Source organism: Myotis nattereri (assembly GCF_964212035.1).
Source record: "Myotis nattereri genome assembly, chromosome: 19".
Classification (NCBI taxonomy): domain Eukaryota; kingdom Metazoa; phylum Chordata; class Mammalia; order Chiroptera; family Vespertilionidae; genus Myotis; species Myotis nattereri.
Genome location: NC_138095.1, coordinates 13703659 through 13714876, shown reverse-complemented (window position 1 = coordinate 13714876; position 11218 = coordinate 13703659). Strand labels below are relative to the sequence as shown.

Below are 11218 nucleotides of genomic sequence, written 5' to 3'. Positions count from 1 at the left end.
AGTGAGTTAGGAATTATTCCTCCCTCCCCTCCCTCCTCTATTTTTTGTATGTGTTTAAAATTGATTGATGTTTGTTATTCTTTTAACATTTAGTAGAACTTATTAGTGAAGACATCTGGTCCTAGACTTCTCTTTGTTAGAAGTTTTTAATATGACTAACTCAATATCTTAACTTGTTATATATCCATTCAGATTTCCTGATTCTTACTGAGTCAGTTTTGGTAGTTTGTGTTTCTAGGAACTTGTCCATTTCATCTATCTACTTTGTTGGCATACAATTGTTCACAGTATTCCCTTATCATCACTTTTATTATTAGCAAGATGTCGTTAGTGATATCTCATATTTCATTCTGATTTCATTAATTTGTCTTCTCCCTTTTTTAAAGATCAATTTAGCTAAAGGTTTGTTAATTTTGTTGACTTTTCAAAGAACCAATTTTTGCTTTCATTGATTTTGAGGTTTCTGTGGCCCAGAATATGGTTTGTCTTGGCATAGGTTCTCTGGGCACTTAAAAGAATGTGTATTCTGCTGTTGTTGGCTAATGTTATATAAATGTTTATTAAATCCTGTTGTGTAATGGTGTTGATTCTATCTTCTTGCTGATTTTCATCTAGTTCTATCAATTGCTGAGAAAGAAGTGTTGAAGCTTCAACTATAACTGTCAATTTGTCTATTTTCCCATTCAGTTTTATCAGTTTTTGCTTAACATATTTTCCAGTTCTGTTTGGTGCACAAACTTTTAGGATTGCTCTGTCTTCTTGGTGGGTTGACCCTTTTATCATTATGTAATGTCTTCTCTGTCCCTGGTAATTTTCTTAATGAAGCCTATTTTATCTGATATTAATATAGCCACTCCTGCATTTATTTGATTAATGTTTGCACAATATATCTTTTCCTATCCTTTTGCTTTCAACCTACACATGTCATTGTATTTGAAGTATCTTTTAAATAGCATATATTTGGGCCTTTTTTTTGTTGTTGTTTACCAATATCTGTTGTTTAATTATTGTATTTAAATCATTTACATGTAATGTAATTATTGATATAGTAAGGCTTAAGTCTGCCATTTTATTTTTGTTTTCTGTTTGTTCCCTCTTGTTTCTCTTTTTATTTTTTCCTACCTTCATGTGGTTAACTTGGACATCTTTGAGAATTTCATTTTGAATTATCTGTAGTATGTTTAAGTGTATTTCTTTGCATAGCTTTATAGTGGTTGCTCTAAGATTATGTTATATAAACAAAACTCATCTAAGTCTACTGGTGTTGACATTTTACCATTTGGAATGAAGAGTAGAAACGTTACCTCCATTTGTGTCCCATTACTCTCATTTTTGTTTATTATAATTATCTTAGATATTTCCTCTGCATATACTGAGAACAACTTTTGGCAGTATAATAACTTTTGCTTCAATCATCAAACATTATTTAGAAAACTCGAGGAGAAGAAAAGTCTATTGTACTTACCAAGATTTTGCTTATCATATTCTTTTGATGTTCCAAGATTCCTCCTTTTACTATTTCCTTTCTGTGTAAAGAACATCTTTTAGTCATTCTTATGCTTATGACAAATTTTCTTAGTTTTTCTTCACCTGAGAATATATTTATTTTTCCGTCACTCTTGAAGGATATATTCACTAGATATTAAATTCTAGGTTGACATTTTTTCCTTCCAGTACTTTTTAAAAAAAAAGTGCTACTTTCTCTGGTCTCCATGTGCTGATCAGAAATTCTTAGTTGTTTGATTTGTGAAGTGTCCTTTTTCTCTGGCTCCTTTCAATATTTTTCTTTGTCTTTAGTTTTTAATTTATGATGTATCTTAGTGTGAATTTCTTTGGGTTTATTCTGCTTGAGGTTTGGGAAAAATCTTGAATCTGAAGGGGTTTTTTTAAATTTTCTTTTTGCTAAATTTAGGAAATTTTCCAGATATTATTTCTTTGAGTTCTTTTTCTTAGCCCCATCTTCTTTCTCCTCTACTTTTGGAACTCCAATGACAAGGATGCTAGATCTTCTGTTATGATCCCACATTTCCTGAGGCTCTTGTTCTTTTTTTAGTTCACATTCTCTCTCTTGTTTATATGTGATAATACTACTGATTATTTACTGATTATTTCCTCTGCCCTTCCCCCATTTTGAGGTTGAGTAAAACTCTAATCTGCTGTTAGTTCCATCCATCTCGGTCAGAATCAGAAGCTCTCCTTGACATGAGGCAATACAGAAGAAAACTATAAGAAAATGTAACTTAATTTCTATCTTCTGGATATAAAAAGACTTTTTTTAAAATATATTTTATTGATTTTTTACAGAGAGGAAGGGAGAGGGGTAGAGAGTTAGAAACATCGATGAGAGAGAAACATCGATCAGCTGCCTCCTGCACGCCTCCTACTGGTGCCCGCAACCAAGGTACATGCCCTTGACCGGAATCGAACCTGGGACCCTTCAGTCCCCAGGCCGACGCTCCATCCACTGAGCCAAACCAGCCAGGGCTAGAAGGACTTTTTTATTATTAAAAATAAAGATAGAGCCCTGGCCAGTGTGGCTCAGTTGGTTGGAGTGTCATCCCACACACCAAAAAGGTAGGGGGTTCAATTCCCAGTCAGGGTACATTCCCAGGTTGTGGGTTTAATCTGGTGGGGGCACATGCAGGAGGCAACCAATTGATGTTTCTCTATCACATCGATGTCTGTCTGTCTGTCTTTCCCTCTCTTTTTCTCTCTCAAATAAAAATAAAGATAGAAATCACACAGAAAAAAATCTTAATAGATTTAAATATTCAGAAATTTAAACATCTATAACATCCTGAAAAAAAAATCAATAGATTAGGTAGCAAATGGCAAAAGGATGTGCCACATATATGACAGCAAGTAATGTTTCTAACATAAATAGTGAGAAAAGCCAAACCGGTTTGGCTCAGTGGATAGAGCATTGGCCTGCGGACTGAGGGTTCCCGGGTTCGATTCCAGTCAAGGGCATGTACCTTGGTTGCGGGTACATCCCCAGTAGGGGGCGTGCAGGAGGCAGCTGATCGAGCTCTCTCATCGATGTTTCTAACTATCCCTCTCCCTTCTTTGTAAAAAACCAATAAAATATATTTTTTTAAAAAAAATAAATAAATAGTGAGAAAAACATCAATATTCTATGTGGGTACATAGACAATTCATTAAAGAGGAAATAAGAATGAGCCATTTGAATTGGAAAATAAAATTTAACACCTAAAACTAATTCTATATAATAAAAGGCTAATATGCAAATAGACCAAAAGTTGGGACAACTAAACAACCTGTCGCTATGACATGTGCTGACCACCAGGCGGCATGTGTGGAACATGGCGGGCATTGGCCACAGCGGGATGGTGGAGCAGGTGGAGCTAGATCAAGGCAGGGTGCCAGTTGCTGTCATCGGGGCGAGCCTCTGGTGGTTACTGAAAATTCTTTGCTCCTGCGGGCCGTGGTCCCACCCAGCGCTCGCACCTGTTGCCTGTGTGGCCACGCTCACACATGCAGCTGGAGCCGTCCAGATCACTCAGCACCATCAGTGGGTGCGAGCAGTGGCTGCTGGCCCTGATCACCCCTGAAGGCTTCTCCACCTCCCCCTGCTCCTGAGGGGCGATTGGGGCAGCAGACAGGGGACCAGGGGCCACAGACAGGGGACCGGGGGCCACAGCGGGAGGGGCCGGGCGGGGGCACGGAGGATGGGCCAAGACCCGCCCCTGTGCCTACTGCAGCCTTGCAGCCCACAGTTCCTTTCAAGGTGCACGAATTAGTGCACTGGGCCCCTAGTATAAATGTCAACTGTAATTGAAAAAGAAATTTAATATAAACTCATTACTATACAAAGAAATGCAAATTAAAGTAAGATACCACTTTCTACCTATCCAATTAGAAACATTTTTAAACTGAATACCCATCACTGGTGACAGGCAGTGAAAATACATACTCAGATAAGTGGTCTAGGTCAGTGATGGCAAACCTATGGCACGCATGTCAGAGGTGACACGCGAACTCATTTTTTTGGTTGATTTTTCTTTGTTAAATGGCATTTAAATATATAAAACAAGTATCAAAAATATAAATCTTTGTTTTACTATGGTTGCAAATATCAAAAAAATTCTATATGTGACACGGCACCAGAGTTAAGTTAGGGTTTTCAAAATGCTGACACGCCGAACTCAAAAGGTTCTCCATCACTGGTCTAGGTCCTGGGTGTGAGCCAGAAATTTTACATCAAGGAATTGTTCCTGGGGAAATCATCCAAAATACCAAGGCTTATGAATAATGACATTCATAGCAGCATTATTTATAATAAAAAATTGTCATTTATAAAACTGTCTTGAGGGACGGTTGCATAACCAAAATAATCATCATCAAAATCAATCCATTGTCTACCTTGAGCCACAAAGTGATGCCCACTAAGCCCCTTGACAATCCTTTGCATCCCCAATTTATAGAACCTCAGAACAGATTTCCCTGGCCATGCCCCGCCCCGCCCCAGGAGTGATGGAGATAGACAGTTGCATCCTGGCCCTCTTGCAGGCAGTTAGAAACAATAATCAAGAGGATGTTTGTAACAAAGTAGGAACATGTTTACAATATGATGCAAAATGAAAAAGAAGGATCCAGAATCGCTCCATGATTAAGTGCAAAGAGTATAAAATTGTTGCAAAATGCAGGGAAGGAAGGAAACTGAGAAGGAAAAGGTTTGGAGAGGCAGTGCAGATACAAGGGGTGAGGGGGTGGGGAGCAGTGAGGGCACTGCTGTTATTTCAGAGAGCCTTGGCTGGCCGCCTCCAGGCTCTGGGGAGGGGGGATGGGTGCAGTTGTGAAGGCACAGGGTCTACAGCATCCAGGGGCTCTGTCAACCAGAGCTCTCTGCCCCAACCAGGGAAGGTAAAGCCACAGTGCCCTCCAATCTGACAAATAGCCAGTGGTGCCCACTCTCGGGGAGGGGACTGAAGTCAGATGATTTGTGAAGGTCAAGGGAGCCAGGAAGATGTCTCAGGAACCTGGAGGGCACTCAGGAAAGGTAGCAGAGGACCCAGGATCAGTGATAGCCTCCTCTCCAATCTTGCAGCCTTCACCACGGAGGACTTTGTAATCAATGGTGAAACTAAGGCAAGGAGAGGCCAACTTACTAGTCTGAAGGGTGAATTCACTGGCTGTTTGCCAAAGGGTGTTCTGTGCATGAGTGCAGGTGGTGCCCCTCCCATGCAAGTGCCTCAGGCCCCCAGAGCAGGGCAGAGTGACTCCTGGAACCAGAGCTGCTTCTTGAAACACTGTCTTGTTCCAAGAAACATCTGCATTGGAGGAAAACATCCTTACCTATTTCAGAGCCGAAAGATAGAAGAAATGTTGGTTTTTACTTCCCCTGAAATGAAATCCCTTAACTAGGAGCTTCCCAAAACTCAACCCCAAGGACTCTGGAGCCTAAGTTTAGATTGTCCTTGGAAGGTCACCGGATAATCCTGGCTCAGGGTCAGCCAGCAGCTGCTCAAGATAATTTTGCTTTTCTGCTGACTCGGGCCTTTCCCTCAGACAATTAATGAGATCCTGCCGCACTTCCCCTGGGAGAGAAGAGAACAATGGCTGTGAATGAGCAGGTGGCCTTGGCTGGTGGGAGCCCCTTGCCACAAATCAGGGATTGACGTCCCTGCCCAGCCCTGCACCCTCTCTGAACTGGGCTTCCAGGCCCTCCCCCTTCCATCTGCCTGAGCAAGCTCCCTCTTGGGGTTTCACCCCTTCCTACCTCTGGGCTCTTGCTAGAACTTCTTCCCAGATCTTAGCTCCTCAGAGAGGCCATCACTGCATCACATGGCTGTCTCTTTCCCCAGGCAACAGGCACACCTGAAAGGCCTTACCCAGTTGCTGGTTGAGGGTGGGAGCTCCCTGGGTTGTGCTCCACTAAAGAACGTGCTCAGCGTGCAATAGGTCAGGAGATCCCCCTGAGTGGAAGGAAGGGTGGGCTGTCCTCATGCCTCCCCTCCCTAGCCCCTCCTCCACCCTGCCCTTGGTATGAGCTGACCTGTCTGTGGTGGCTCTGGTTCCACTGTAGTGTTGAGGTAGAAATCAGATTGTAATAGGTGGAACCTGTCAGTCCCAAGATACTGTGATCCCCAAGGTACTGTGGGGCTGTCCCAAAGGGTCGTGAGATTGCTGGGGGCACCATGTTTGCCAGGCTGGAGGTGGGCCCAAGGATGGGCTCCAAAGTGGTAGATGGAGGGAGGCAGGTGGGCAGGTGAAGGGGAGAGCCTCATGCAGCTGCACCCCAAGCTGGCTGAAGGAGCAGCAAACAGGCCCCTACCTGGTACAGATGCATGAAGATGGCCACTGTGTTGAGATTCGTTCCTGGATACTGGTGGGGAAAACCAACAAGCAGATGGACAGTTCCAGCTTGGACCTCTGGGAGCAAGGCTAGGGGACGAGGCAGAAAGGCCTCTGAGTGGAAGTGGCCTCAGCAACACAGTGTAGAAGATGAGCAGGCCCCAAGCCAAGGGACAAGCACTGAAGGCAGAAGAGGCTGTGGACGGGAGACAGACCAGCCTGAGGGCCCAGAGGGAGGCACGTCTGGGCGGAGCATGGAGTGCGTGCTGCTAGACCGACCGTCCCCCTAGGCCACTCCCAGTAATCAGCACTTTGTTCTTGGGCCGTGAAGAAAGCCATGGAGGATTTTAGGCAGTGTGAATCAGGAAGGGGCCTGCTGGGATGGCCCAGCTACCCTGAGAACAGCCCAGTGGGCAAGGGTGGGGCCCAGACAGTCTGAGGCCGCAGAGGGCGTCCTGGGAAGAAGGCGGTGTGGATGTAGAGGGGGGCCTTGGGCAAAGTCCCTGGACTTGGACTGGGGGAAGCAGGACTGAGAGGGTGGGGTGAGTGGTGTAGCTGGGCCTCCTGGAGTGGATGGCAGAGGGGATGTCCAGGAGGGTCTGCAGGGTATTGGGGGAGGGGGGGAGGAGATAGTTTGCAGCAGGAGGGTAGCAGCCAGTGAGGTGGTGGCTGGGAAGAGGCTGTGGTTCTTGGTGCTGGGAGGTAAGGTAGGGGTAAGGGAGGGGGTAAAACTTCCCTCCACATCCCACCCCTGCCCGCAGGGCCCAGCAAACATGCCTTCCTCCCGGTGCTGGAGGAACAGGGTATTGGCCTTACCTCAGAGCCACCTGAGGAAGGAGAAGGAAGGCTCCCCCACTGTGGTTGACCTCAGAATGCCAGGTCTTCTCTGTGGAGGGCCCTGGCTAGCAGAGGCAAGGACCTCAGACCATAGGAAAGCACAGGCATACCAGGGCCCCAGTCCAGGACAGAGTAGACTTTACTGGAAACAAGGGGGCTGACAGAGAGTGAGGAGGGGGTTGCCAGAAAGGGCTGGTGCCCCCATGGGTTGTGGGCTGCAGGGCCTGGTGCCCCACCTGTGGGGCTCCTGTGTTCATCCTGGTAGGCCTTTCGAGAAACTGCTGGGCCATTGTGCAGAAGAATGCCCGGAAATCCCGAACCTCCCTCCTCTAGTGAGGATGGAGGCTCTTCCTCCTGGCCAGGAAACTCCAAGTTGGCTTCCGGAGGTTGGTCTGGGGGCTGGGGTATCAGAGTTACCACTGGTGGAAGGGCAGAGCACAGCCCCTCTGTCCCTTTATGTCTCTCCTGTCTGAGCCCAGAGTAGGCCTTGGAGCTGGGCCACCGCAGTACAGCCTGTATGCTGGGTCATTGGGGAACACTGGAGACTTTCTGAAGGGGTGTCGCTTGAGCTGGGCCTCTCACGATGGGGGATGGGCAGCATCTTAGGAAGAGGAGCAGTCTGCGAAGGTTGGGAGGTCTGGAAAGTCTCCAGGGCGGCAGCAGAATGGGAGGAGGGGTTTCCGAGAGATCGGCTGTGCCTCCTGCTTCGTGCTGGGGCCTCAGGCCCCAGGGAGGCAGTGATTGGGTGGGCATGGTGCTGGGAAGGACCTTGGACGAGGCAGGAGGCCAGCCCGACTCGCACAATTCTGCCTGGCCTCTCCGCCTGTGGGAGAGACTGCGCCAAGACTCGGAGGGGCACCGAGCAGTAAGGATGCGGTGAAGGGTCTGGATCCGCTTAGGCTCCAGGGCGAGCTGCGGAAGAAACCACGAGAGTCCCACACGCAGGCCTCTACGCGGTGGTGATGGTGGGGACGCCCTCAGACCTTGGCCAGGGAAGAGTGGAGCTGCCCTGGGGGTGGGGACCATCAGGGCTCTTTCCGGGAAGTGGCGGGGAAGTTGGGGATCATGTAGCTCCTATAATGGCGAGGCGGGGACATGCAAGGAGGTGGCCGAGGAGGAGCGCGCTAGCAGCCGCCCCAGGCCAACCCAGAAAGTGCTCGGCCACAATTAGACAACCGACAGCGGTGGTGGCTGGGGGGTGGAGGCCGTGCCGGAGCGGTCCCCGGGCTCTCCGCTATCCTCACTCGCGGTAATTTTACTACCTGCCGGCTACTGGGGGGCGTCATGATTGGCTGCGGTCCGACAGCTTCAGCGCGGATTGGCTGCTCGGGCCAGGAGGCCGGACCAGAGTCCGCCCCCCGAACTTTCAAAGGGGAGGGACCCCGGGAGGTGCCGGCAGACGCGAAGTCTGTTCAGGCCAGTGGAGCAAGCTGAGAGGTCAGTGAGCCGGCAGCGCGGGCGCAAGGGCACCAGAATCCACGCAGGGCGCCGATCTGCTCGGCGAAGGCACCGCCGCGCCCCCCGCGGAGGTCCCGGGGCCATCGGGCGCGCGCGTCTCACCTCCAGCCATGGGGTCGGCGGCGCTGGAGATCCTCGGCCTGGTGCTGTGCCTGATGGGCTGGGTGGGCCTGATCCTGGCGTGCGGGCTGCCCATGTGGCAGGTGACCGCTTTCCTGGACCACAACATCGTGACGGCGCAGACCACCTGGAAGGGGCTCTGGATGTCGTGCGTGGTGCAGAGCACGGGGCACATGCAGTGCAAGATGTATGACTCGGTGCTGGCGCTGAGCGCCGAGGTGCAGGCGGCGCGGGCGCTCACCGTGGGCGCCGCACTGCTGGCGCTCCTCGCGCTCTGCCTGACCCTGGCGGGCGCGCAGTGCACCACCTGCGTGGCCCCGGGTCCCAACAAGGCGCGCGTGGCTCTCACGGGCGGCGCGCTCTACGCATTCTGCGGGCTGCTGGCGCTCGTGCCGCTCTGCTGGTTCGCCAACATCGTGGTCCGCGAATTCTACGACCCGAATGTATCCGTGTCAAACAAGTACGAACTGGGAGCAGCGTTGTACATCGGCTGGGCCGCCTCGGCGCTGCTCATGTGCGGCGGGGGCCTCGTGTGCTGCGGCGCCTGGGTCTGCGCGGGCCGCCGGGACCTCAGCTTCCCCGTCAAGTATTCGGCGCCGCGACGGCCCGCGGCCAGCGGCGACTACGACAAGAAAAACTACGTCTGAGGGCGCCAGGCACGGTGGGGCCCCTCGTGTCAGCGACGCTCACAAGCCGGAGTACTGGCCATGGAGCTCCGCAGCCCGTCCACTCCGACAGTTACTCGCTGGGTCCTGGGCGGTGCCCTGCCCTGAACAGGCGACACGCAGTTGGGAGGACTTGCTCGGTTTCTTTTTCTGGGGGCATTGTTGGCTCCGACGTGGGTGGGGCCCAGATTCCTTGGTTGTGTGGGCGCTGGACCAAAGATGCCACTTCTCTCCCCGTCCCCACCAGCGGTTTCTGCTGATTCCAGAGGGTCAGGCTGAGGGCCCGGAGCCCCCCAGCCTGGGTTGCATGAAGGATGTGTACAGCTGGCCTTTACCGCCATCAGCAGGCCCTGAGCCTAGGGGGCCCAAGAGACTTGGTCTGGACCTCCCTCCTCCCCTCCCTCAACCCAGCAGCTCCCCAGGCCCAGATTCTGAGTGTGGGCTGGGGTGCTGTCCTCCTTCGCCGTTTGGGGGAGGGTAAGAATTTGTTTAGTAAATGGTTTGAAAATCCTCCCACCTGTGTTCTGTTGTCTGTGCTGTTACCACCTGTACCCAGCAGCCCCCATTCATCCACCCACACATGGACTCCTCCCTGAAAGGCTCCTATGGGGACCTTCCACTGCTAGCTCCAGAGCCCATAGATCCCACCCACAGCCTTTCCTTCGGTCCTCTCTGCCACATGATCACCTTCCTGCTGGGTAGGAAACAGCCAAAGCTTGCTGCAACCCAGGAAGACCCTGTAGTCAGAAGAGCCTCTCTGAGCCATGGGACCTGGGAGGAAAGGGTGGACACTCCCGCCCCCTCCCTCAAGCCAGTGAGTGGTGGGCTTGAGATGCAGGAAGTGCTGAGGGTGGGCTGCCAGGCTGCTGCTGGCTTTGTTTAGAAGAGGCTGGGCTCCACAGGGTGGGTGTTTTCCACCTGCCCTCTCAAGGCTCATCTATCTCTGGGTCACATTAAACGGCCACAGACATCTATACACCAACTGGGCCTATCAGCTGGGTGCAGTGGGAGCAGGGGCGAATCCAGGATGTGTGCTGGGTGGGCTCCGGCAGAGCTAGCTGCAGGTCGACAAGCTTGTTGCCATGGGAGGAGGCCTCATGGCCAGTGGCCTGGAGAGTGTCAGACTCAGCTCCAGCCCATCCTGGCTCTTCTGCCAGTCTTGTTCCACTGTGCCCAACCCGATGACCATCCCAGACTTGTGCCACCAGCACTTGCTGGGAGCCCCCTGTCTGACCCTCCTCCTGTAGGTGGGATCCCTGGGAGCTATGTTGTCCCTGGTCAGGCACTTGGGGGTGGTTGTGGATCCCAGAAGAGCAGAGCAAACCAGAGATATTACAGCAACTGAAAGCTCACTGCTTCCAGCCCTGTTCTAGGCACTTGAAATTGATGTATTTTTACCTTCTGCCAGACTAGGGCAGAAGAAAGCAGTGGACAGAAGCAAAGGAGGTGTTCCAAGCCTGGCCAGCAGGAAGGTTTGGCATCTGCCCCCAACCCTGGCCCTGTCCAGAAATGCCAGTGTCATGTCCAGTAGCAAGGAGTCCCCCAGGCTTGGTCAGGCCTCTTGGGGAGGGGGGGCGGTTGATAGGGAGAACCTGAAGACATGGGCTCAGGGTGGCCACAGCAGAGCCAGTGAGTGGGACTTCCCAGGAGGCTGAAACATCTGGTGGCCTGAGCTCCCAACAATGGGATGAATTGCCGCAGGATGGGCCCCACAGTACAAAGGACCTCAGCAGCCTGCCATGGCCTGTGCAGCAGGGACCAAAAACAGCTCCTGAGGGAGTCTGTCATTCTGGTTCTTGCACTGCTGCTCCTGGCTGCTGGGG

At 51.0% G+C, this 11218-nt stretch overlaps 1 protein-coding gene across 1 annotated transcript; it reads left to right on the top strand.

Annotated features, from left to right (window-relative positions):
* Positions 1-7576: 7576 nt before the first annotated feature.
* Positions 7577-9908, top strand: CLDN5 (claudin 5). Its single transcript, XM_081113972.1, has one exon. The coding sequence runs from the start codon at positions 8721-8723 to the stop codon at positions 9375-9377; it is 657 nt and encodes a 218-aa protein (XP_080970098.1). The 5' UTR covers positions 7577-8720; the 3' UTR covers positions 9378-9908.
* The last annotated feature ends 1310 nt before the right edge of the window (positions 9909-11218 follow it).